The following is a 27,773-nucleotide window of genomic DNA, read 5'->3' on the forward strand; positions in this document are numbered from 1 at the left end:
ACCTAGCACTATGAACTTTCTTCTTAGCACTGCTTTCATTGTGTCCCATAAGTTTGGGTATATTGTGCCTTTATTCATTGAATACTAGAAATTATTTAATTACTTTCTTTGTTTCTTCCCTGACCCAGTGATTGTTGAGTAGGGAGTTGTTTAGTTTCCATGAGTTTGTAGGCTTTCTGTTGTTTCTGCTGTTGTTGAGTTCCAGCTTTAATTCATGGTGGTCTGATAAGATGCAGGGGTTTATTTCAGTCTTCTTATATCTGTTGTGGCTTGCTTTGTGAACAAACACATGATCAGTTTTGGAGCAGGTTCTGTGAGGTGCTGAGAAGAAAGTATATTCTCTTTTGTTTGGGTGAAATGTTCTATAGATATGTTTGATTCATGGTGTCTATTAGTTTCTTTATTTACCCATTGAGTTTCTGTCTTGATGATCTGTCCATTGGAAAGAGTGGAGTTTGATGTGTGAATTAACCTTTAGTGATTTTCTTTTTCTTTCTTTCCTTCCTTAACAAATGAGGGTGCCCTTGCATTTGGGACATATATATTCAGATTTGATGATTATGAAATGTCCTTCTCCATTTCTTTTGATTAATTTTGTCTGAGCGTTTACTTTATTAGATACCAGAATGACTACTCCAGCTTGCTTCTTGGGTCCATTTGCTTGGAAAACCTTTTTCCAGCCCTTTACTCTGAGGTAATGTCTATCTTTATTGCTGAGGCATGTTTCTTGTATGCAGCAGAAAGATGGGCCTTATTTTCATATCCATTTTGTTAACCTGTGTTTTTTTTATCGAGTACCTAATGCCATTGATGTTAAGAGATATTAATAACCAGTTGTTATTTCCTGTTATTTTGATGTTGGTGGTGGTAGTGTGTGTGTGTGTGTGTGTGTGTGTGTGTGTGTGTGTGTGTGTGTGATTCCCTTCTTTTGGTTTTGCTGATATTGGGTTATTTATTACCTGTGTTTTTCTGGGTATAGTTGGCCTTCTTGGGTTTGAGTTTTTCTTCTAGTATCATCTGTAGGGCTGGATTTGTGAATCAGTACTCTTTATATGTGGTTTTGTTGTAGAATATCTTGTTTTCTTCATCTATGGTAATTAAATTTTTGTAGTACTCGGGGCTGACATCTGTGGTTTCTTGGTGTCTTTCAGACATCTGTCCAGGCCTTTCTGGCTTTTAGAATTTCTGATGAGAAGTTAGGTGTAATTCTGATACGTTTGACTTTATATGTGACTTGGCTGTCTTGCTCATTTTATTCTGTACATCTAGTGTTTTGATTATTAAGTGGTAGGGTGATTTTCTTTTCTGGTCCACACTATTTGATGTTCTGTAAGCTTCTTGTATGTTTATAGGCCTCTCTTTCTTTAGGTTGTGGAAGTTTTCTTCTATGATTTTGGGTTTTGGAGATGGAAATCTTCTTCTTTTATCTCTATTATGCTTAGGTTTTGTCTTTTCATAGTGTCCCAGATTTCTTGGGTGCTCTGTGTCAGGACCATTTTAGTTTTAACATTTTCTTTGATGTATCAATTTCTTCAATCATATATTCTACCCCTGAGATTCTCTCTTCCATTTCTGGTATTCTATTTGTGATGTTTATGTCTGTAGTTCCTCTCTTCTTCCCTAGGTTTTGCATCACCAGGATTGTCTCAGATTGTGTTTTCTTTATTGCTTCTAGTTCCCTTTGTAGGTCTTGAACAATTTCATTCATTTCTTTCTTCTGTTTGATTGTAGTTTCCCATGTTTCTTTAATTTCTTTAAGGGATTTGATAAATTCTGTCACCTGTTTGATTGTATATTCCTGTGCTGCTTTGAGAGCTTTATTTTCCTCCTTTAAGGCCTCTATTATTTTTATAACCTCAGATTTAAAATCTTTTTCTTTCTCTTCAGGTATGGTAGTCTCTCCAGGGATTACAGTGGCAAGAACAGTTTTCTGGTGGTGACTCTGAGTTTTGTTGCTTGTGTTCTTACACTGGCCTCTAGCCATTTGGTTGACTCTGGTGTTAGCAGGCTGAAGGATCTCCAAGACAAAGCTTATCTGGTGTCATACAGCCCTCCTCTGCATGGAGGACAATAGGCTTGTGTCCTGCAACCAGCTTTCCACCACTAGGCTCTGTGTCTGTGACTCAGGTGGGCCAGGAAGATGGGGAGATGGTATAGCAATCTCCAAGCCAAAGGCTGGTTCAGCACTGCACAGAACCTCTTCTGGGTAGAGGACAATGGGAACTGGGTCCCACGCCCATCTCACCTCTTCTAACTTTGCTGTCTTTGCTATGCTTGATATCCCTGACCCAGATGAGCCAGGCAGATGGGAAGCAGGTGGAAAACATGGCTTATTATTAGGAAAGGCAAAGGCATGAAGCAGTTGAGAAGATTACTTGCTACCAGATAGTCTTGGGCTTCAATATTGACCCTGCCAGTTACTAACTAAATGCTAAGAACAAGTAGCCTAATTTCTCTCACTTTCAGTTTTATTATTTCTGAGAGAATCAATAATACTTGCTTTACAGAACTAAGTGAGATAACATTTAAAACATTATCATGAGATATTTTTCTGTAAACATCATAGTAGAATATTCAGTTTTTATTACTCTGAACATGTCCCTAAACAAAAGCAATTACTAGGAAGGAGCATTTGTGTTGGTTAATGGTTTAAGGAAGTACAGATCATCAGGGCAGTGAAGGGATGGCAGCAGGAGCACAAGACATTTTGGCACATTGTATACATAATCAAGAAACAAAGAAATGAATGCTGCTGTTCATCAGGATTTCTTCAGAATCCTGGAGCTATGTCTGGGACATGGAGCTTGTGATGGCATCATATGCACCATATTAAGTGTGGAGAGTCCCTCTTCCAGATCTGTCATCTGTACCATGTGTGACCTCTTTTAAGCCAGTTCCTGAAGCTTTCCTTTCCTGGAAGACATCCCATTATTGTTTCTTTTCCAGTGTTCTAGGTTCTCTACCGCTTAGGCTCCTCTTTCACAGTTTCATGCACCACTTACTCAAAAAATTCATGCAGATTTCAGTGGCTTTCTGACTCTTTGGTGCAAATTTCCCTGACAGTGTAGCCTTTTAACGTTCATGCCAGCATAACAAGGATAAAACCAAATTCTTCACCCAGTATGGTACCAGTCTTGCCCCCTTAAACAAGTTTCTATGACCTCTCATATATTCATGATGGAACCTTCGGAAACCCTTCATTAGGCAGTTACTTTCCAGGAGGGTACACTGAAGGCTCTATATTTTTAGAGACTATTCTTTCAAAGGCATTTGTATTGGTATTCCTTGGATCCCCTAAAAAGTGATATAGTACCTTGTCCTCCTGGTTGATATCTTGCTGTCCCACTGTAAAATGGGTCTACTTTTCAATATTGCTGTACTCTCTAAGAATTATAGGCACTTTTCCCATGCCCATCCCATCTTCAATTATAACTGAATTCACATTTTTTCCCTTGCCAAATTGTACACTTTTCAGATTTTTTTGCTCCACTTTCTTCTCTCTCTCTCTCTCTCTCTTTCTAAATTTGAGTATATGTTATAAATAGTAATCAGGTCATAGCTTAGATGTCTTGAAGTTTTCTTCACCAAACAACATAATCAATATCAACTTCACTCAAGCTTTTAAGACATAAGAAAAACACATAAAGACACTTTGCTAGGATATTACATTAATGGCCTCTAGTTACTCATATAGTCCTTGTTTTCCTCTGAACCTTCATTAGCAAAATCTTTATTGCCTTCACTTTTATCAGTATTCTAGTTATCCAGCCTCCCATCACTATGGCCCATTAAGCGTTGATTATAAAGTTCTAGAACATCTATAACCCACAGATCCAAAGACTTCGGCCATTTCTCCTGAAAGCCATTTCAAAAGGCCTAAGAATCCACATGGCAATAACATAGAAATTTCTTGCTTCATTCTTTGTCTTCTAGAATAAAATTTTTATGAATGTAAAACACATGACTTCTTCATTCTCCAGTTCCTTGATTGTTGTTGCATGAATCAGTCTGATGTTTTAATTGGCTTTGATGTTGCTTTTTATCTCTATACATTTAGTCCAAATAAATATTATTTATTTGTACATTCACTTCTATCACAGAATTTTAATTTTCTCTTTTATAGAGTAGGATTGTTAAATGCATACTTGTGCATTAACACTGATGATATTTTTTTAACAAATATCAACTGTGGGAATTAGAACTAAATAAGTTAGGACAGGCAATAGTGTTCTTGATATGTTGGTATCTTACATGGAGATAAAAAGTTTTAGCAGATTATTTTAAGGTTTAAAGACAGGGGTCCTGGGAAAAGTGCTAAGAATGGAAGCATCACATTCCTTCCCACACTAGGCACATAATTCTGCTTGAATTTGTTTTCATTTCAAGAGTGGAGTGTTCACAGACTGAACACACTCTTACGAACTTGACCCTAGAAAGACGGCAGATAAATTTGGAGACTCATTTTCAGACAACAATCCCCTAAGGTATTAAGTAAATTTTTACAACCTCCTCTAAATAGTTTTGACAGACTATGTAAAATGTCTTCCTTACTCAGTCAGCTTTTATGCATATGGAAAAGTAAACAATGGATAAGGTTAAATAATCTGTTACCTTGGGCATATAAGGCTCTTCAAATTTGAAGCATAGCAATTACATGTAAATAAATATCCCTGAATTTGCTCTGAGTTTTCTTTCATCTTGAGAATATAAAACTGCCTCACATTTTTCTTTCAATATTTTAAATTTTTATTGAAAATGTATTTTCAATTTTTTCTCCACTCTTTAGTTAAGAAACATCTAGTTTGTTCCCACATTCTGACTATTACAAATAAAGCAGCTATGAACATAGTTGAGCAAGTGTCCTTGAGGTATGTTGAAGCATCTTTTGGGTATATGCCCAAGAGTGGAATAGCTGGGTCTTGAGGTAGAACAATTCCCAATTTTCTGTAAAATCACCAGATTGATTTACAAAATTGGTTTTTACAAGTTTTCACTCCCACCAGCAATAAATGAGTGTTTCCCTTGCTCTACAACCTCGACAGCATGTGTTGTCACTTGAGTTTTTGATCTTAACCATCTGACAGGTGTGAGATGCAATTTCATATTTCAATTTGATTTGCATTTCTCTGATGACTAAAGATGTTAAACATTTCTTTAACTGCTTCTTGGCAATTAGAGATTCCTCTGTTGAGAATTCACTGTGTAGATCTGTACCACATGTTTTAATTGTGTTACTTGGTTTGTTGGTGTCTAGTTTCTTGAGTTATTTGCATATTTGAGTATCAGTCCTCTGTCAGATGTAAGGTTGCTGATGATCTGTATGGATTGTGTAGGCTGCTATTTTGTCCTTTTGACAGTGTCCTTCACCTTTCAGAAGCTTTTCAGTTTCATGAGGGCCCATTTATTGATTGTTGGTCTTAGTGCCTGAGCTGTTGGTGTTCTGTTCAGGAAGTTGTCCCCTGCGCCAATATGTTTAAGATTGTTTCCTGTTTTCTATTCTATTAGATATAGTATGTCTGGTTTTATGTTGAGGACCTTAAAACAATTGGAGTTGAGTTTTGTGCGAGGTGATAAATATGGATTTATTTGGAGTCTTCTCCATGCAGACATCCAGTTAGACCAGCAACATTTGTTAAATATGTTGTCTTTTTTTCCATTGTGTGGTTTTGGTTTCTTAGTCAAAAAACAAGTGTCTCCTAACCAAGCAAGTGAAAGACCTGTTTGAGAAAAACTTCAAGTCTCTGAAGAAAGAAATTGAAGAAGATCTCAGAAGATGGAAAGATCTCCCATGCTCATGGATTTGTAGGATTAACATTGTGAAAATGGCCATCCTGCCAAAAGCAATCTACAGATTCAAGCAATTCCCATCAAAATACCAACTCAATTCTTTACAGACCTTGAAAAAAAGATTCTCAGCTTCATATGGAGAAACAAAAAACCCAGAATCTCCAAAACAATCCTGTACAACAACAGATCATCTGGAGGTATCTCCAACCCCGATGTCAAGTTGTACTACAGAGCAATAGTAATAAAAACTCCATGGTATTGGCATAAAAACAGAAAGAAGGATCAATGGAACTGCATAGAAGACCCAGAAATAAACCCACACACCTATGAATATTCCATTTTTGACAAAGAAGCCAAAACCATTCAATGGAAAAAAGACAGCATCTTCAACAAAGGGTGCTGGTCCAACTGGATGTCCACATGCAGAAAAATGAAAATAGATCTATATTTATCACCCTGCACAAAACTAAAGTCCAAGTGGATCAAAGACCTCAACATAAAACCAGATACTCTAAATCTGTTAGAAGAAAAAGTGGGGAACAGCCTAGAACTCATTGGCACAGGAGACAACTTCCTGAACAGAACACCAACAGCACAGGCTCTAAGAGCAACAATCAATAAATGGGACCTCATGAAACTGAAAAGCTTCTGTAAAGCAAAGGACACTGTCATCAAAACAAAACGCCTGCCTACAGATTGGGAAAGAATCTTCACTAACCCTTTATCTGACAGAGGACTAATATCAAGTATATACAAAGAACTAAAGAAGCTGAAAAGCAGCAAACCAAGCAATCCAATTAAAAAATGGGGAACAGAGCTAAACAGAGAATTCTCGACAGAGGAATATCGAATGGCAGAGAAACACTTAAAGAAATGCTCATCCTCATTAGCCATCAGGGAAATGCAAATCAAAACGACCCTGAGATATCACCTTACACCCATCAGAATGGCCAAGATGAAAAACTCAAGGGACAACACATGCTGGAGAGGTTGTGGAGAAAGGGGAACCCTCCTCCACTGCTGGTGGGAATGTAAACTGATACAACCACTCTGGAAATCTATCTGGCGCTTTCTAAGACAATTAGGAATAGTGCTTCCTCAAGACCCAGCTATACCACTGCTAGGTATATACCCAAACTTTGCTCAAGTACACAAAAGGGATATTTGCTCAACCATGATTATAGCAGCTTTATTTGTAATAGCCAGAACCTGGAAACAACCCAGATGTCCATCAACGGAGGAATGGGTACAGAAATTGTGGTATTTTTACACAATGGAATACTACTCAGCAATCAAAAAGGAGGAAATCATGAAATTTGCAGGCAAATGGTGGGATCTAGAAAAGATCATCCTGAGTGAAATATCCCAGAAGGAGAAAGACAAACACGGTATATACTCACTTATATAGACCTATAAGATATGATAAACATAATGAAATCTATACACCTAAAAAAGATAATCAAGAGAGCGGACATGGGGTAAGATTATCAATTCTCATGTTGAAAGACAAAGGGGATGCGCATTGAACATTGACAGGAGTCTACTGAAGGCATCTGAAAGACTCTACCTAGCAGTGTTTTCAAAGCAAAGACTCATGACCAAACCTTTGGCAGAGTACAGGGAATCATAAGAAAGAAGGGGAGTTAGTCTGATGAGGAAAGGATAGGAGCTCCACAAGGACCAAATATATCTGGGCACAGGGTCTTTTCTGAGACTGACATGCAACCAAGGACCATGTATGAATGTAACCTAGAACCCCTGCTCAGATGTAGCCTGTGGTAGCTCAGTAACCAATTGGTTTCCCATAGTGAGGGGAACAAGGACTATTTCTAACAGGAACTCAATGACTGGCTCTTTGGCCTCCCCACCCCCCAAGGGAGGAGCAGTCCTGTTAGGCCACAGAGGAGAGCTTTGCAGCCAGTCCTGAAGATACCTGATAAAACAGGATCAGATGAATGGGGAGGAGGTCCCCCCTATCAGTGGACTTGGCAAGGGGCACGGTGGAGATGAGGGAGGGAGGGAGGGACTGGGAGGGAATGAGGGATCGGGACACGGCTGGGATACAGAGTTAACAAAATGTAACTGATAAGAAAAAAATAAAATTCAAAAAAAAAAAAAAAACAAGTGTCTCTAGGTGTGTGGATTTATTTCTGGGTCTTAAATTCGTTTCCGTTGATCAGCCTATTTTTATGCCAATATCATGAAATTTTTATCACTGTTGCTCTGTAGTATAGCTTGAAATCAAGGATGGTGCTAACTCTAGAAGTTTTTTGATTTTGTGGTTTGTTTGTTTTTTTTTTTTTTTTCATTTTACAGGATTGTGTTTGTTTTCTTTTTTTTTTCACATGAAAATAAGATTGTTCTTTCAATGTCTGTAAAGATTTGTGTTGGAATATTGATGGGAATTGTGTTGAATCTGTAGATTGATTTTGGTAAGATGGTCGTTTTTACTGTTTTTTAAAAACTTTTTAATTATTTTTATTTTTTTAAATTACAGTTTATTTACTTTGTATCCTGCCTGTACCTCCCTCCCTCCTTCCTCCCTTCCCAATCTTACCCTCCCTCTTCCCACCCGTGTTTCTATCCCAGTCCACTGAAAAAGGAGGTCCTCCTCCCCTTCCCTCTGATCCAAATCTATCAGGTCTCATCAGGAGTGGCTGCATTGTTTTCTTTTGTGGTCTGGTAATGCTGCTCCCCCCTCAAGGGGAGGTAATCAAAGGACAGGCCAATCAGTTCATGTCAGAGACAGTCCCTGTCCCCATTACTAAGGAACCCACTTGGATACTGAACTGCCATAGGTTACCTCTGTGCAGGGGTTCCAGGCCATCTCTATGAGTGGTCCTTGGCTGCAGTATCAGTCTCAGAAAAGACCCCTGTGCGCAGACGTTTTAGATCTGTTGCTCTCCTTATGGAGCTCTTGTCCCCTCTAGGTGTTTCTATCTCCCATTTCTTTTATAAGATTCCCTGCACTCTGCCCAAAGTTTGGCTATGAGTCTCAGCATCTGCCTAAATACCCTGCAGTGCAGAGGCCCTACCAATCCATGAGCATGAGAGAGCTTTCCATACTCTAATACCTTATTTAATTTCTTTCTTCAGAGACTTGAAGCTTTTGTTATATAGGTCTTTTACTTGCTTAGTTGTACTTTCACCTTAATTTTTATATTATTTGTGGCTATTGTGAAAGGTGTTTCCCTAATTTTTTTCTTAGCCTACTTATCATTTTTATAAAGAAGTGCTACTGATTTTTTGGAATTAATTTTGCTTTTTGGGTCCATTTTCTTAGAAAATCTTTTTCCAGCCCTTTACTCCAAGGTAATGTTGATCTTTGATGTTGAGGTGTGATTCTTCTATGCAGCAGAATTAGGGATCCTGTGTTTAATCATTTTGTTAGTTCGTGCCTTTTCATTGGGGAATTGAGAAATGTTGAGAGCTATTTATTAATGACCAACAATTATTAATTCCTGATATTTTGATGTTGATGATGATGGTAGTATGTGTGTGTGTGTGTGTGTGTGTGTGTGTGTGTGTGTGTGTGTGTGTTTCCCTTCTTTTGGTTTTTCTGGTGTTATTTATTTTTGTGCTTTCTTGGGTATAGTTAATCTCCATGGATTGGAGTTTTCTTTATAGTATCTTCTGCAGGGATGGCATTGTGGGTAGTTATTGTTTAAATTTGGCTTTGAAAAGGAATATTTTGTTTGTCCCTCTATGGTGAATGGACATTTTGCTGTATCGAAGCCTAGGTTAACATGTGTGGTCTCTTAGAGACTGTAAGACATTTGCCCAGACCCTTCAGGCTTTTAGAGTCTGTGTTGAGAAGTCAGGTGTAATTCTGATAGGTCTGTTTTTATATATTACTTGGCCCTTTTCCTTTGCAGCTTTTAATATTCTTTCTTTGTTCTGTACATGACAGTTCTGATTTTTATGTGATGGGAGGATTTTCTTTTCTGGTCCAATTTATTTGGTGTTCTTGAATGTTTATAGAAATCTCTTTCTTTAGCTTGGGGAAATGTTTTTCTATGACTTTGTTGAAAATATTTCCTGAGCCTTTGAGCTAGGAATCTACTTTTTCTACTCCTATTATTCTTAGGTTTTGTCTTTTCATAGCAATCTCAGATTCCCTGAATGTTTTGTGTCAGGAAATTTTTAGATTTAACATTTTTTTTTGATTGATGTATTTATTTCTTTTATTGTATGCCTGAGATTCTCCCTTCTATTTCTTGTACTCTGTTGGTGATGTTTGTGTCTGTAGCTCCTGTTCTCTTCCCTAGGTTTTCCATTTCCAGGATTCCCTTAGTTTCTGTTTTTCTTCATTGCTTATATTTCCATTTTCAAGTCTTGAAATGATTTATTCATTTCCTTTACTTGTTTGATTGTATTTTCCTGTGTTTCTTTAGGGGATTTATTCATTTCCTTTTTAAAGACCTCTATTATCTTCATAAGATTGGATTTATGGTCATATTTTTGTGCTTCAGCTTTGTTAGGATATCCATTGCTTGTTATAGTGAAATAGCTAGGATCTGATGGTGCCATTTTGCCCTGGCCATTGTTGATTGTGTTTTTAATCTTGTTGTTAGCCATCTGTGTTTTGCAGTTATTACAGGTTTAGATGCTGATTTTTTAGTTTGTCTTTGGGTAATTTTTTTATTCTTTTCAATTTATTTTTTGATATTTTTTATTATTATTATTAATTACACTTTTTTCATTGTACCCCCCATAAGCCCCTCCTTCCTTCCCTCCCGATCCCACCCTTCCTCCCCTTTCTCTATGCATGCCCCTCCCCAAGTCCACTGATAGGGGAGGTCTTCCTCTCCTTCTTTCTGATTTTAGACTATCAGTTCTCATCAGAAGTGGCTGCATTGTCATCTTGTGTGGCCTGATAAGACTGCTCTCCCCTCAGGGGGAGGTGATCAAAGAGCAGGCCAATCAGATTATGTCAGAGGCAGTCCCTCTTCCCATTACTATGTAACCCACTTGGAAACTGAACTGCCATGGGCTACATCTGTGCAGGGGTTCTAGGTTATCTCTATGAATAGTCCTTGGTTGGAATATGAGTCTCTGGGACGTTCCCTTGTATTCAAAAGTAATAAAGAATTAAAATATTCATGTTGCAATAACGTACAGATAACTTCAAACTGATTTTTTGCACAAGACAAGCCTTTGAAAGCACAGGTAGTATCTTCTTTCTGACCATAAAAAAAAAGATGAGCTTCGGAAGAGGTGAAGAATCAGCTTAGTGACAACTTCTGCTACAAATTATATATGCTTCCTTTCTGCTGTGTGAGGCTGAAAAGGATCCAAGAATGTTATTACTTTGGATGTTTGTGGAAGCTGAGTTACTTTTTGATAACCACTGATCAGAGACTTTTGTACTTCCTGCTACAACTGCATTTTCACAAAAAATAAAAATAAATGTAAAAAGTCATATTAACAGATTACATTCATAAAAGAGGTTTTTACTACTTATACTTGTTTTACCTTTTTTTCAAAAATGTACTTTATTTAGGTGTACAGATTTTACTATGTTTATCCTATATTATATATCTAATATCCACTTATAAGTGAGTATATACCATGTGTGTCTTTCTGCTTCTGAGATACCTCACTCAAGATGATCTTTTCTAGATCCCACCATTTGCCTGCAAATTTCATGATTTCCTGTTTTTAATTGCTGAGTAGTATTCCATTGTTTTAAATGTACCACAATTTCTGTATCCATTTCTCAAATGATGGACATCTGGGTTGTTTCCAGGTTCTGGCTATTATGAATAAAGCTGCTACAAACATGGTTGAGCTAATGTCCTTGTTATGTACTTGAGCATATTTTGGATATATGCCTAAAAGTGGTATAGCTGGATCTTGAAGTAGCACTATTCTTAATTGTCTGAGAAAGAGCCAGTGGTTTCCAAAGTGGTTGTAAAATTTTACATTCCCACCAGCAATGGAGAAGGGTACCCTTTTCTCCACATCCTCTCCAGCATGCGTTGTCACTTGAGTTTTTGATTTTAGCCATTCTGATGGGTGTAATCTCAGGGGCATCTTAATTTGAATTTCACTGATGACTAAGGATGTTGAGCATTTCTTTAAGCATTTCTCTGCCATTCGATGTTCCTCTGTTGAGAATTCTCTGTTATCTCTGTACCCAATTTTTAAATTGGATTACTTTATTTGTTGCTGTTTTAACTTTTTGAGTTCTTTATATATAGTGGATATTAGTGCTCTGTCAGATATAAGGTTGGTGAAGATACTTTCCCAATCTGTAAGCAGTCATTTTGTGCTGTAAAGCCCTTTGCTTTACAGAAGCTTTTCAGTTTTATGAGGTTCCATTTATTGGAAGCTAAGCAAGAAAGAGGACCCAGGCAAGGTGATCAACCCTCACTCAGAAAGCAAACTGGACAGACATCGGAAGAGGGAGAAAACAGAGAACAGGATAGGAGCCTACCACAGAGGGCCTCTGAAAGACTCTACCCAGCAGGGTATCAAAGCAGATGTTGAGACTCATAGCCAAACTTTGGAACAGTGCAGGGAATCTTATGAAAGAAGGGGGAGACAGAAGACCTGGAGGGGAGAGGAGCTTCACAAGGAAAGCAACAGAACAAAGAAATCTGGGCCCAGAGGTCTTTACTGAGACTGATACTCCAACTAAGGACCATGCATGGAGATAACCTAGAACCCATGCACAGATGTAGCCCATGGCAGCTCAATCTCCAAGAAGGTTCCCTAGTAAGAGGAACAAGGACTGTCTCTGACATGAACTCAGTGGCTGCCTCTTTGATCACTTCTCCTTGATGGGGGAGCAGCCATACCAGGCCACAGGTCAGAAGGAAGGGAGGGAGGTCTTCCCCTATCAGTGGACTTGGAGAGGGGAATGGGAGGAGCTAACAGAGAGAGGGTGAGATTGGGAAGGCAAAGGGGAGGGGGCTACAGCTGGGATTCAAAGTGAATAAACTGTAATTAATATAAAATATAAAAATTTTAAAAATGTACTTTATTGATTTGAACACTGTATCATATTTTGCTAAGCATTCTTCAGGGAAACAGAATGTTTAGCAAAATATAATACAGTGTTCAACATCATTAAGCAACTTCTCAGAACAGTCTATGACAGGGTAAAAGAAATCACATTCTTTAAGAAGACAACTACATGAGACTTGTGATCTCTATATGTTTTAAACCTCTTAAAAATACATTGATAATAGAGCCCTATTGTCATGGCAATTTTGATAAGAAAAGTTAATTTGCATGTTTTAATTCTAATCAGGAATCAGATCAAAGCCCAACATTTGTCACAATCAAGATAAAATAGGCTACAGATTGTCTATACATGCACATGTGAAACTCTCTTTAATAGGAAAAAAGTAAGCATAAGACACATAAAAACAAAAGATGAGATTTAAAAATCTGCGTTAAGTAAAAGTGAGTATTTTCATATGTAGTCATTAAGAATGTCAATCATTCACCTGTCTTTAAGGATTTGGTGGCAAAGGGCAAAATTTAATAATAATAATAATAGAAAGGAAGGAAGAAAGAAAGAAAAAAGAAAGGAAGGAAGCAAGGAAGGAAGCAAGGAAGGAAAGGAGGGGAATTTTGAAGCTGGGCATGGTGGTGCACTACTCTAATTTCACACGTCTAGAAGACTGCTTTAAGGTCACAACCAGCCTAGGCCAACCAATTACTAAGCCAGAACCTGTCCTCTCCAGGTCTTTCTATCTCCACGTTCTTTCATAAGATTCCCTGCACTCTGAGCCTGCCACAGAGGGCCTCTGAAAGGCTCTACCCTACAGTGTATCAAAGCAGATTCTGAGACTTACGCCCAACCTTTGGGCAGAGTGCAAAGAATCTTATGAAAGAAGAAGCTTATGAAATAGTGAGACTTGAGAGGACAGAAGCTCTACCAGGAGAGCAACAGAACCAAAAAATCAGGGCACAGGGGTCTTTCCTGAGACTGATATTCCAGCCAAGGACCACTCATGGAGATAACCTAGAACCACTGCACAGAGGTAGCCTGTGGCAGTTCAGTGTCCAAGTGGGTTCCATAGTAATGGGAACAGGGACTGTCTCTGGCATGAACTGATTGGCCTGCTCTTTGATCACCTCCCCCTGATGGGGGAGCAGCCTTACCAGGCCACAGAGGAAGACAAAGCAGTCACTCCTGATGAGACCTGATAGACTAGGAAGGAGAGGAAGACCTCCCCTATCAGTGGACTTAAGGAAGGGCATTCCTGGAGAAGGAGGAGGGAGGGTGAAATTAGGAGGGGAGGAAGGAGGAAGCTACAGGGGGGATACAAAGTGAATCAAGTGTAATTAATAAAAAATAAAATAAAAAATATTTTAATTGAAATAAAAAATATTTTAAAAAGGATAAACTAGCCCTGTCCATCAATCATCTTTAATGAGCAAGTTCCAGGATCCATACAAAGCAAAAACCTGTTTGTTGTGAAGCAATGAGTTACCTTTGTTCATGGAACTAGACTTGAAATTTTATTTTCAGAAATATTTTTCAGAAACAATTTTAATTTTTAATTTTATTTTCAATAAAGGGTAAAATAAGAAAAGAAAAAAAATTCCATGCACTCTGCTCAAAGTTTGGCTATAAGTTTTGATATATGAGTTTGGCATGTTTTGATACCCTGCTGGGTAGAGTCTTTCAGAGGCCCTCTGTGGGTAGGCTCTTGTCCTGTTCTCTGTTTTCTCCCTCTTCAGATGGACGTCTGTCCCATTTGCTTTTCTGAATGAAGATTGAGCATCTTCCCCCGGGTCCTCCTTCTTGCTTGGCCTCTTTAGGTGTACAGATTTTAGTATGATTATTCTATATTATATGTCTAATATCCACTTATAGGTGAGTATATGCCATGTGTGTCTTTCTGCTTCTGGGATACCTCACTCAGGATGATCTTTTCTAGATCCCACCATTTGCCTATAAATCTCATGATTTCCTTGTTTTTAATTGCTGAGCAGTATTCCTATTTTTAAGAATTGACCACTGAGTAGAAACCTTAAATATCAATTATAGGTCAATTTTAAATAATAAAGGACTGTTTTCTGGAATATTATTGATTACAATAAGACTATATATACTTTTCATTTATCCTTCACCTTTTATTTATCCTTTAAAAAAATATATTCAGCCAGTCTGTTAAACAATCAATTAACATTTATTCAGTATTTTCTAAATGCTTGCTACTGGTCTAGATTATAAAAAGGGGAAATTAATAAATTTCAGAAAGCTAGTGTTACACTTGAAAGATTGCTGTTTAAATGTGATTTTTAAAAAAATAAACATATAAGCTGGGTGGTAGTGGTTCACCCCTTTAATCCCAGCACCCAGCAGACAGAGGCAGGTGGATCTCTGTGAGTTTGAGGCCAGCCTGGTCTATAGATTGAGTTCTAGGTCAATCAGGGATATACAGAAAAAACATATCTTTAAAAAAATGAATACATATATGAAATTCTAGAAAAACATCAAGAAAAGACTAGGCATCCTTTCTTCGGAGTTAGAAAAGCCTTCTCTGAAAAAGTAATATTAGAGAGGCAGTTTTTGAATAAGTAGGAATTGGCCAGATAGAAAAGGCAAAGGGGCTTAAAGATAGAAAAAAAAAAAAAAAAGAATATATGCAAGAAGCCAATGATCTGAAATAGGACACATAGCAATTTCTTACCAATAAGAAATGTATCATATAGAGTTTGGGATGAAAGGAAGAAGCAGGTCATGAGTGAAAACCTGGGTTAGCTTGAAAGAGGCCAACATATACTTGTAGTCACGTGCCTTCTGCATTACCAGTGATTAATAGTGATTTCCTGGCTATTACTGTCTTAATTACTATAATGAAGTATGACTGTTGCTTTGAATTATAGAAATTATTAAGTGTTATGACCTGTTTCATAAACATAAATTATAAATAACATCACATTGCTTTAAGCTTTGAGGTAGTCACTCAATCCTTGATAGTTCTTGTCAGCAGGAAGTCTGAAATGTTTTCTTGAAGTTTCTTCCACTAACTCTGGGTGTCTACTCAGGTCAGCAGCTGAGTCCCAACTTGCCTCAATTATGTTGGTAGCCTCAGTTGTTCTTTCTAATCATCACTGCTGTGCTTTGTTGGCTGGACGTGTACGTATTTGTAGAGCTATTTGCAGGCATGGTGAAGAGGAGTCGTTCCCGTGAGCCTCAGGACCCAATGTGTAGAGCCATGTGAACAGTTAAGAATATCCTCCATCAGGATCACTTTACTTCTGCAGTTTATAAGACCTTCCCTGCCATGGTTTTCTCAGCCAGTGTGACCTTAGTCTAACATCTCTCATCTCACTCTTCAGTCCAAGAAAAAAAGAGATGAAGGACACCAGCTTTCCCCTAAAAGGCCTTAGACTCTACTTTGACACACTTGCTCTTCCTCCCATTGTCTAAGCTATTCCTCCATTTGGCTGTAGATTTTCACACTGGACTTTAATTTTTTTTTTTTTTTTTTTTTTTTGCACAAAGACCATTACAGAAAGCTATAAGAAATCAAAATGCAGAATTGTAGTACTCAGTCCCAGCCTCAACCTACAGAACAACTCACACACCCATGGCTCAGGAAACATCACAGAAGAGGAGGCAAAAAGACTTTAAGAACCAGAGGGTCATATGGTTCCCTGAACTCTACCAAAGGCTTGGTTATGAGTCTCAGCATCTGCTCTGATAAGCTGCTAGGTAGAGTCTTTCAGAGGCCCTCTGCAGTAGGCCCCTGTCCTGTTTCTTGTTTTCTCCTACATCCAATGTCCATCCCATTTGTCTTTTTAAGTGAGGATTGATCATCTTACCCCGGTTCCTTTTTCTTCTTTATCTTCTTTAGGTGCACATATTTTAGTATATTTATCCTATCTTATAGGACTATATAAGTGAGTATATACCATGTGTGTCTTTCTGCTCCTGGGATACCTCACTCGGGAAGATCTTTTCTAGATCCCACCATTTGCCTGCAAATTTCATGATTTCCTTGTTTTTAATTGCTGAGTAGTATTCCATTGTGTAAAAGTACTACAGTTTCTGTATCCATTCCTCCATTGATGGACAACTGGGTTATTTCCAGGTTCTGGCTATTACAAGTAAAGCTGCTACAAATAGATTGAGCAAGGATAGGAGCTCCAAAGGACAAAATATATCAGGGCACGTGGGTCCTCTATGAAACTGTTTCTCCAACCAAGGTCCATGTCCTAGAACCCCTGCTCAGATGTAGCCCGTGGTACCTCAGTATCCAAGTGGGTTTCCCTAATAAGGAGAATAGGAACTATTTCTGACATGAACTCAAAGACTGGCTCTTTTACCCTGCCCCCAGGAGGGGGCAGGTTCAGATGTGAGGATTTTTATGTAAGAAGTGGGAAATAGTAAGAGCTGGAGGGAATGGGAACTCCACAAGCAGAGCAACAGAACAAGATAATTTGAACCCAGGGAACTTCCCAGAGACTCATACTCCAACCAAGGACTATTCATGGAGATAACCTAGAACTCCTGCACAGATGTAGCCCATGGCAGTTCAATGTCCAAGTGGGTTACATAGTAATGGGAAGAGGGAATGCCTCTGACATAATCTGATTGGCCTGCTCTTTGATCACCTCCCCCTGAGGGGGGAGCAGCCTTACCAGGCCACAGTAGAGGACAATGCAGCCACTTTTGATGAGAACTGATAGACTAAGATCAGAAAGGAGAGGAGAACCTCCCCTATCAGTGGACTTGGGGAGTGGCATGCATGCAGAAAGGGGAGGGAGGGTGGGATCGGGAGGGGAGGAGGGAGGGGCTTATGGGGGGATACAAAATGAATAAAGTGTAATTAATAAAAAATTAAAAAAATGACTGTATATATTTTATTTAAATAAACTCTAAATTGATCCAAGAGCAGGCAATAGAGTTCATATTAGAAACAGCCACCCCACTCCCTTCCAGTCACCAAGAGACACACATGAAGAACAAGCTCCCCATCAGTCACATATGTGCAGGGGGCCTAGATCCAGACCATGCATGCATGCTCCTTAGTTGATGTCTCAGTCTCTGTAAGCCCCCACAGGACTGGGTTAATTGTCTCTGTTGGTCTTCTTGTGAGGTTTCTGTCCCCTCCAGGTCCTTCTATCTTTCCTGCAACAGTTCCACAGGAACCCCAGGGCTCTGCCCCATGCTTGGCTGCGAGTCCCAGCATCTGTGTCAATCCAGAGCTGGCTGGAGCCTCCCAGACAATAGTCAAGTTAGGCTCCTGTCTGCAAGCATACGATGATGATATGTTCAGTCCTTATGTGACTTGATGTTGGGGAGGGTTGATAAGGGAGAGGGGGCACCCCTTTCTGGGGGGAAAGGGAGGGTGGAATGGAGAATGAGGGGAACATCAGGGGGAGCTGGGAGAAGAGGGAGAGGGCACCCTTGGCATGTAGGGTAAGTAAACGGAAATACATTTTCAAAACTAAACAAACTCTAAATTAAAATTTAAGAGTAAGTTAAAGTCAAAACAATATACTGATCTCATTTGGTGCTCATATATGTTTAGCTTTGATCTCATCCAGAAAATGTGTTCTGACTTCACTTACCTGAAGACCTGAAGAGCGGAGACGTTGCTTCTGTTAGTTCGTAGCTGAACATGTTCGTTCTGAGGTGTACATGCATCTCACACTTAAGAATGCTGTGTTTATACAGGTTAAATGAAATCTGATTTTTCCTTGACTGATGTTTCTAAACATCAGATGTGTCTAAGGCTGCGGAGGAAGAGACATAAGAGGCTCTGCCCTGGCTTTCCCTTTCTAGAGACTTTTGTCAGCATGTGCAAGGCCATCTACAATTGGCAGAGAAGAGCTAAGAACCAATCCTTGAAAGCCTATGTTCCAGAGAATATGACTGTTATATTTATATAAATAAAAGATTTTATATACCAACATTTTATGTATTGTGTGTATATGCACACACACACATGCACACACACATACAGCCTATGTTATGTAACATTAACTGTGACTGATACATGTGCTATGCTACCTTAGCTATGACTGATACATGTGTTAGGTATCCCATTAATTTTTCTAACAATCCCATGAGATGGTTATCATTTTTCTTACTGTGTGATAAAAAACATCAAGGTTCAGAGATGTTACATAATTGGCTAAGACACATAGCCTGACATAGCAGAGCAGGAATGAAACACAGTTCCTTCAGACTCAGGGGTCAACACACTGTTCCTTGTGGAACTGGGGGGCCTAGAAACCAAAATGCCACATTAGATAAAGGTCCAAGTCACTGGATGAAATCCCATTCTTTTGTTTCAGTTTAGTGACAATCAGATTGTGAGGGTGAAAGAAGACTTCTGAGTTACTTAGGCCTCTACTAAACCCCTGGATTTCTTTTCTTCTGTGGGCCCTCCACTCCGTGGTATAGGTACTGGTATTCCTGATGGGTGCTGGGATTTTCTCTGGGACTAAAAGAGGTTCTGCTCTTTTGAGGGTGGGAATGACTTCACAGCTATGCTCACTTTGAAGACACTGGAGCTCTTTGTTTTAGGGCTCTGACCACTAGGCTTCTGCAAGGGTAATCTGCCAGTGCCTGCAGTGTGCAGGATGGAGCTTCATGTCTCAGGGGCACTTAATGCCCAGATGTGTGGGAAGCAGAAGGTATGTGGATATACCTGAGACTGGTAACATGGCCACCTTCGAAGCCACTGAAAGTGGGATGCAATCACACCCAACAATTCCCCTGCACGAGCGTGGACCCTCATAGTAAGACTGAAGGCCAGCTTTATGTTCTCTGCTTTTGCTATTTCCCAGCAATTATCAGGTCAAAATCAGGAGAAATTCATTTAAGGCGTTGTTTTACCATACTTTAAAAATTGAGAAAATAGCTTCCAGCAGCTAATAATTACTGGACAGTCTTGGATACCCATTAAAAGACTGTAGGAGTGACAAGTCTACCGTTAATTAAAAACTTCAGAATAGAGGCAGAGGTGCCTCAGCTTACTGTGATGACTACATCCAGAAACCACTGTAAATTGGAAAAGCAACAACAACAAAAACAAAGGTTCTCAACCTGTGGGTCATGACCCCTTTGGGATCAAATGATCCTTTTACTGTGGAAAACACAGATTTTACATTATTATTCATAACAGTAACAAAATTACAGTTATGAAGTAGCAACAAAAATAATTTGATGGTTGGGGTCACTACAACATGAGAAACCGTATTAAAGAGTCACAGCACTAGGTAGGCTGAGAACCACTGCCCCAAGCCCATTTAAACACCACACCTGTCAAGTGTCCTGGAAGAGCCCTTCAACATGGAGAGCACTGATGCTTGTGATCATGTGATCCACTAGGAACTGTGGATCAGCAGCTTGTTACTGCTGTCCAGTAGTGTGAAAGAGGATCATACTGCTTATCTCTAGTGCAAGAAAAGGATCCAAAGTTGGTTTTCTACTAAATAGCTATGTATTTTGTTCAAACAATCACAACATAAGAAATAATAAGTCCAGTTAGGGACTATTTATGCACATTGTTTATTACAAGTCCATGAGTGGCTGTCATGCTGTTAGTGAAATAATGTGAAGAAATGACAGCTTCATTCAATTAACTGTATTGACCTTGAGGGAATGACTTTAGAGTTTCCAGTACATGGCCATGAGTAACCACAGACATTGCATCAGCTTCTTAATTATTACATTTCCAGGGAGAGCATGGGAAACTGCACTGTTAAATGCAGTCTAAGAGGTGACTTCTGCTTACCGTATCCTGAAACACTGCTAAGTGATTTGGTTTCAATTAACATCTCTGGAGCCTTTAAGATTTTAGGCTCCTCCTAACTTTGCCTTCTACATATGGTATAATAAATACTTCACTAAACTTAACCATATATGAGGCTTTGCAAATAACATTGGTCATAACTCCTTTTGCTTTTACCCAGTCCTGGAGATTATCTCTGAGGTTGTACCCTTGTGTTATTTTCCATACCCTGAAGCAGGTGGCCATACCAGCAAGAGGCAGGTGCCTCTGATACCCTCTCATCCACAGTGCAGATGAGGTCTCCATCATTTGGAAAATATTCAAAGCAAACTGAAGGATATCTTTTGTTATTTTCCCAGGGCTGCGTCCAAAGAGGACTCTGCGCCTGGTGCTCTGGACAGCTGAAGAACAAGGTGGCATTGGTGCTTCCCAGTATTATGAGCTACATAAGGTAAAGCTAGAAAGCACATGCACCTGTATTTGTATTATCAGTGTAAACCAAAAGCACTGATTTGTACTTTGGGTTTTAAATCTCCGTAATTGTCTAAGAATTTTTAGTTCTTTATGGCAAACACCCAATTCCATAAGTGAAAAGAATGTCCTGGTGACATGAAGGTGCTATGGGGTTAAAGGCCCTTCTATTTCCTCATCATACTTGTGGATCTAGAAACCTCTCAGCTGGGTGTTTGCCGTATTCTTAGGCTCTTGCTAGTTCTGCTGTGCTCATACATGACAGGAAGTATTAGGTAAGCATCCCCTCTTCACTGATCCAAGCCACCCTCTTTTTGACCCAACTCCTCCTGGAAGTCCTAGGATTTGAAGCCCCAAGACATGGAGTCAGCCAACAGCATTCATGGTGGTGGGAACGTATCAACCACATATCTCTGATCTGGGAAAACAGAGGACAGCCTAATTGGACAGTAAATTTAGTCATGGATGGAGCCTGAAGCAAGAAGGCTGTTGTACAAGATCAGGATTTTTAACCTACCAACTCCCTCTAACACTTGGAATGGAGGGTTACTATTGAGAACAACATTTTTTCCAAATGCATATGGATTTTATTTATTTATAATAAACTACGTACAATAAAAACAGGAAACAATCAGAAAAGCCATATTTTTATTTTAAATTTCAGTTTATTTACTTTACATCTCAAGGGTACCACCTCCTTCCTTTCCTCCCAGTGCCCCCTTTCCTTTCTTCCCTCTCTCCCTCGCAATTTTCCCCTTCCCTTCCTTTCTCCTTTCTCTCAGAAAAGGAGAGCACCCCTCCCCCTATCAACCCTCCCCAGAACATCAAGCCATATCAATACTGAGCATATCCTTATCCCCTGAGGGTAGGCAAGACATCCCTGCCAGGGGGCAGTGATCCAAAAGCAAGCAATAGAGTCCATGTTAGAAACAGCTCCTCCCTCCACTCGGCAGGTTCTCCATATGAAGACCAAGATACCCACTGGGCACATATGTGTAGGGTGCCTAGGTCCAGACCATGCATGCTCCTTAGTTGATGTCTCAGTCTCTGTAAGCCCCGTTGGGACTAGGTTGTCTCTGATGGTCTTTTTGTGAGGTTTCTGTCCCCTCCAGGTTTTTCCATCTTTTCTCCAACACTTCCACAGGACCCCACCGCTCCAACACATGCTTGGCTGCAAGGCCCAGCATCTGTCTCAATCCATTGCTGGCTGGATCCTCCCAGACAACAGCCAAATTAGGTTCCTGTCTGCAAGCACAGCAGAGTATCATTAATAGTGTCAGGAGCTGGCTTTCTGCCATGGGGTTGGACATTCCCTCAATCTTTGTTCCCTCTTTATTCCTGCCTTTCATGTAGGCAGGGTGATTTCTGAATCACAGATTTTTGTAGGTATGCTGTTGTTCCTCTCCTTCCATCCTGCCTGGCTAGGATGTCCTCACTTCAGTCTCCATGCTCCCCAACCCCTGTTAGGAGTCCCAGCTATAGTCACAACCATATTCTCCCAGGACCCTACCCTGTCACAGGCTTCCAGCTTGACAAAGATGATCCCCCTCAGTTTCCCTTCTTTTTCCCAGCTCTCTCACCTCCCACACCTGTGATCCTCACATCTGAACCTCACCCTCATTTCCTTCCACATTCCATCTCCTGCCCAGTTCCCTCTCTTCAAACACTTCTGCTGTCTGTTCTGTTTCCCCTTCTGAGTGACATTCAGGCGCCCTCCTTTGGACCGTCCTTGTTATGTAGCTTCTTTGGGTCTGTGGATTATAGTATGGTTATCCTCTACTATATGTCTAATATCCACTTATATGGGAATACAAACTATGTGTGTCTTTCTGGGCCTGGATACCTCACTCAGGATGATCTTTTCTAGTTCCCACCATTTGCCTGCAAATTTCATGATTTCCTTGTTTTTAATAGCTGAGTAGTATTTCATTGTGTAGATGTACCACAATTTCTGTACCCATTCTTCAGTTGAGGGACATCTAGGTTATTTTCAGTTTCTGGCTATTACAAATAAAGCCACTATGAACATAATTGAGCAAATGTCTTTGTTGTATGGAGGAACATCTTTTGGGTGTATGCCCAGGAGTGGTATAGTTGGGTCTTCAGGTAGAACTATTCCCAATTTTCTGGGAAACCACCAATTGATTTCCAGAGAGGTTGTACAAATTTGCACTCACACCAGCAATGGAGGAGAGTTCCCCTTTCCCCACATCCTCACCTGTACATGTTGTTACTTGAGTTTTTTATCTTAGCTGTTCTGAGTTGTGTAAAATGGAATCTTTTTATATATAAAATTTGTTTTGTTATAATTAAAATTGGTTTATTGAAAATGTGGATCCTAATCCAGTATATAAGTTCTTTGTATATTTTAGATATTAGCCCTCTGTCTGATGTAAATTTGGTGAAGATCTTTTCCTAATCTGTCTGCTGCTGTTTTGTTCTATTAACAGTGTCCTTTGACTTACAGAAGCTTCTCAATTTCATAAGATCCCATTTATAAATTGTTGATCTCAGAGCCTGTGCTGTTAGTATTCCGTTCAGGAAGTTTTCTCCTATTCCAATGAGTTCAAGACTTTTCCCCCACTTTGTCTTCTAATAGAATTAGACTCTCTGGTTTTATGTCAAGGTCTCTGATCTACTTGGATTTGTGTTTTGTGCACGGTGATGAATACAGGTCTATTTGCATTTTCTATGTGCAGACATCCAGTTAGACTAGCACCATTTGTTGAAGATGCAATCTTTTTTTTTTTTTTCCATTGTATGGTTTTGGCTTCTTTGTTGAAAATGAAGTGCCTGTAGGAGTGTGGGTTTATTTATTTCTGGGTCTTCAATTTGGTTTCATTGATCAACCTGTTTCAGTGCTAATACCATGCAGTTATTATTACTATTGATCTGTAGCATCTCTTGAAATCAGGGCTGTTGATACCGCCAGAAGTTCTTTTACTGTACGGAATTGTTTTGGCTTTCCTGGGTCTTTTATTTTTCCATATGATGTTAATGTTTGATCTTTCCAGGTCTGTAAAGAATTCTGTTGGAATTGTATGGGAATTGTATTGAATCTGTAGATGGTGTTTGGCAGGGGGGATCCATATTTAAAAGTTACATTGAGAATGTTTAGCTCATTTGTATTTGGGAACCTTGAAGAAAATACTACCTATCTTATCTAGGTGAATCTAAAATTTTGTACTTTAATGATTCTCTATCATATCTTGTATTCATCAACTTAGAAAATGTCTTTCTAGACCTTAAAACTTTTTCTTAAATCCTAAATAACTTAAGCCTAATTGTGAAACTATAGCTATCTAGTCTTTAACCTCATCAGAGACTTGAAAAGGAATAAAATTATTTTAAGTAGGAAGTGCAGGAAAACAGCTTCCAAAACTTAGAGATGACAGAGGCAGTTTACTATCTGGTCAGTCACCCATTCTCTCGATATATAACATTGTAGCATCAACTTTAAAAAGTAAAACGTATGAGGATAGTAAATCTCTAGAACAAGTTGAACATTAGCTCAAATAAAGCTATTTGAGTGTCCCATGTACACAGGAGAAGGTATGCATATGCCTGCTGCTGAGGAGGAGGAGAAGGACCCATATAGTAACTTACAACCACCTTAAACTCCAATTCTAAGGAGCTGATGGCCTTTCCTGGCCTCTGTGTGTGCCAGACATGCAAAGGACACACAGACATACATGGAGACAAAACACCACATACATAAAATAATTTTAAAATACATAAAACAATCAATATATAAGCAAATCATAAATCCCAGGAGGGGGGATAAAATAGTTATCCACAGTGTCACCAAGTGGCAATAGACAGTTCAACAGTGTTACGTTAGAGTTACTCTGTCATAAAACAGTACAAACAAGAAGTAAAGCTACCCTTCCACATCAGTGTTTTAATATGACAAAAAGTTCATTCGTTGCTCTTCTTCCTTACAACAACAGGTTCCACACAGTTTTTCAGGGACTCAGGCTGGCAGACTGTTGGGTAGGTGACATTTAATATACCTCAGCATTAGCTGGCAGGGGGTAGTGGCTACTTTTAAGGGAGAGTGGTGGCTCAGAGTGTTTACATAGGAACTTACTATATACCCCACCTGCTTCAAAGACACTGTCCTAGATGGGCAGCCACTTCCAGCTACAATTTTACTCTCAGAAGGGAGCACACAGCCACGGTGTAGAGCTGGCCATACTCATTTCCTCACTTTTGTTCTGAACTCCCAAACACTTCAATTTGCCCAAGAACAAGGGACGCTGAAACCTTCACCTACATGATGCTTAAAGTCAGTCAGCTCTGTGAGATATCTTTCAAGTAAAAGTATCATCATGAGGAGGCTTGTTCACACATACACACACACACACACACACACACTCACTCACGACTGCACACATAGACACATATGTGCACACATGTATTTGGACAAGTTTTGGTCATATAGATTTTATGTTATACCCTAGCTTTTACGTTCACAGAGAAATTTAGCATCACAAATTATGAAAATGGAGTTCTAAATTAATTTTTAAATGTATTTTACTTTTTGAAAAAGTTTGAGTGGAGATAGAACACTGAATGCTATGAAGCAGTAAGTACCAGAATGTTAACACAGTAAATATCAAAGAGTTAGAAATGGGAAGAATGACTGTGATTGATTGTCATGGGGAACAATTCTAGACCCAATTCTTGAAGAATAAAGGGAGAATGAGGGAATGGAAGAAGAGGGAGGGGCATTTACCCTACCCACATGTTGTGATGTTGATTATTAAATTAATGGTTTGAATTTGTAGGTGATTATGCTAGAGGTTCATATCACAGTCATGATTATTAGTGATATGGATTGAGAATGAGCAAATTATGAACTACAGGCCAAATCTGTCCTGTCACTTGTTCATATAAAGATATCGAGCTACCAACTCTTCATGCCTCCAGCTGGCAATGCAGGGCATTGAATGTAGCCCCCAAAACTTAAGATATTGATGACTGGGCTCTTTGCAGAAAATATTTTCACATAATAATAATAATCTATGTTTTATAGGAAAAGAGCATTTTGTATTTTTTCTTTGCTGGGGGATATATTCAATAGCAGATATTTTGCAGAGAGATGGTATATTGTTCTAAAACTGCACTCACCATGGTCTTCTCTTTGGGTATCAAATAGCACAGCTGGTTAACTGTACATGGAACCAACTGTGGAGGAAAACAATATGTAGAAAATTATTGTGTTTATTTTTCTTTTTACATCTCTGAATGTGTTTTTATTTCCCACTCACAGAATCTATTCAGCAATGAAAATTCTAAAAAGATATTTTAATGAACATGTTTAGTTAATCTTTATGAGAATGAAAGCAATTATTTATATTCATTATCACTTTCTTAGTAAATATGCCTTTACAATGTGTTTTTATTATGGAAAAATTAAATTATAGTACAAAATTTATTGTCAGACTGATTTTCAAAATTAGATTCTGATTAATAGCCATCTTTACTTTATAATTATGTATTCTTATAAAACATGAGCTTAATTACTATAATACCTGTTGAAATTACTAAACTACTGAAAATTCACTAAATTATTGTGAAATGTGTAAAACTATTTGTGCTTAGTATGTGAATTTTTAAATTCACATGGAATTTTCTTACAAAATCAAAAATGTTCTTTCCAAGGAAACAAACTTTCCATCAAAAAAGTGTATCCATAGCTTTTTGGCAATAGTTACTAGTAAAATAATAGAAAACACATACTTGAGTTTTTGCTATGACGTGATTAGTCAATCATAATAAAACTTGTATTAGTCATCTGTCCATCACTGTGATAAGGTATTAGCCATAGTTAGCCAAAAGAAAGAATGGTTTATTCTGGTTCACAGTTACAGAGATATTGGCCTATGGTTTCTTGGCTCTGTCATTTCTGATTCCACAGCAAGTAGACAGAAAAACATCATGGAACCAAGCTGCTTACATATTATGGTAGTCAAGAAGGAAGGACAAACAAGAAAACTTTTCTCTCCAAACCCTCTAAGCTATGCTTGCTTCCCCATGGCTTACTCAGCCTGCTTTCTTATAGAACCGAGAACCACCTGCTCAGGGATGGCTCCACCTCCCTTTATCTGGGCCCTTCCCCATCAATCACTAATTGAGAAAATTCTCTACAGGCTTGTGTACAGACTTATTCTATGGTGGCATTTTCTCAATCCATGTTCCCTCCTCTCAAATGACTGTAGCTTATGTCAAGTTGACATAAAACTAGCCAGCACATCTGGTAATCCACATGGAAAAACATGAGTGTGTCCAGTACACTAGAAATTTCCTTAATACTCTTTCAAACTGAACTCCAACTCCACCAAAGGTAAATAATGTGTTGATTTTTTATTACCACAGATTGGTGATGCTGGCCTCGATCTTAGTATAACTATAAGCATATAGTTTGTAATATTTAATCTGGGTTCTTTCACTAAAAGATTTTGGTTTTAGGATCCATCAGTGTTATTGAATAAACAGGAGTTGGCCCCTTTCTGAATTGTTCTTTGTTGTTTGAATAAACCCCAATTTCTTCTTTGTTTTTTTCTCCATAAAGAAAGAAATAGAGGTGTTTGGTTGATGGACATCTGTATTCTTTCCAGTGTTAGCTATCATAAATAAAAATGCTATGAAAATTTCTGTACAGACATTTGGATGGTCATATATATATATATATATATATATATATATATATATATATATTTACTATACATTCTAGAAGTAGAATAGCTAGATTGTATGATGGACTATGTTCAATTTCAGTAGAAACAACTAAAA

General features: G+C 38.8%; 1 protein-coding gene across 3 annotated transcripts in view; it reads left to right on the forward strand.

The window, feature by feature from the left end:
• The window catches only part of Cpq (carboxypeptidase Q), a 581,425-nt gene that overhangs the window by 431,026 nt on the left and 122,626 nt on the right, over nucleotides 1-27,773 (forward strand). For all 3 annotated transcript variants that reach the window (XM_055620026.1, XM_055620042.1, XM_055620034.1), the window contains one exon: nucleotides 20,864-20,955. In XM_055620026.1, the coding sequence (XP_055476001.1) occupies nucleotides 20,864-20,955 (92 nt within the window). The remainder of the gene's footprint in view (nucleotides 1-20,863; nucleotides 20,956-27,773) is intronic.

Source organism: Psammomys obesus, unplaced genomic scaffold (assembly GCF_907164565.1).
Source record: "Psammomys obesus unplaced genomic scaffold, mPsaObe1.curated_primary_1811, whole genome shotgun sequence".
Lineage (NCBI taxonomy): Eukaryota > Metazoa > Chordata > Mammalia > Rodentia > Muridae > Psammomys > Psammomys obesus.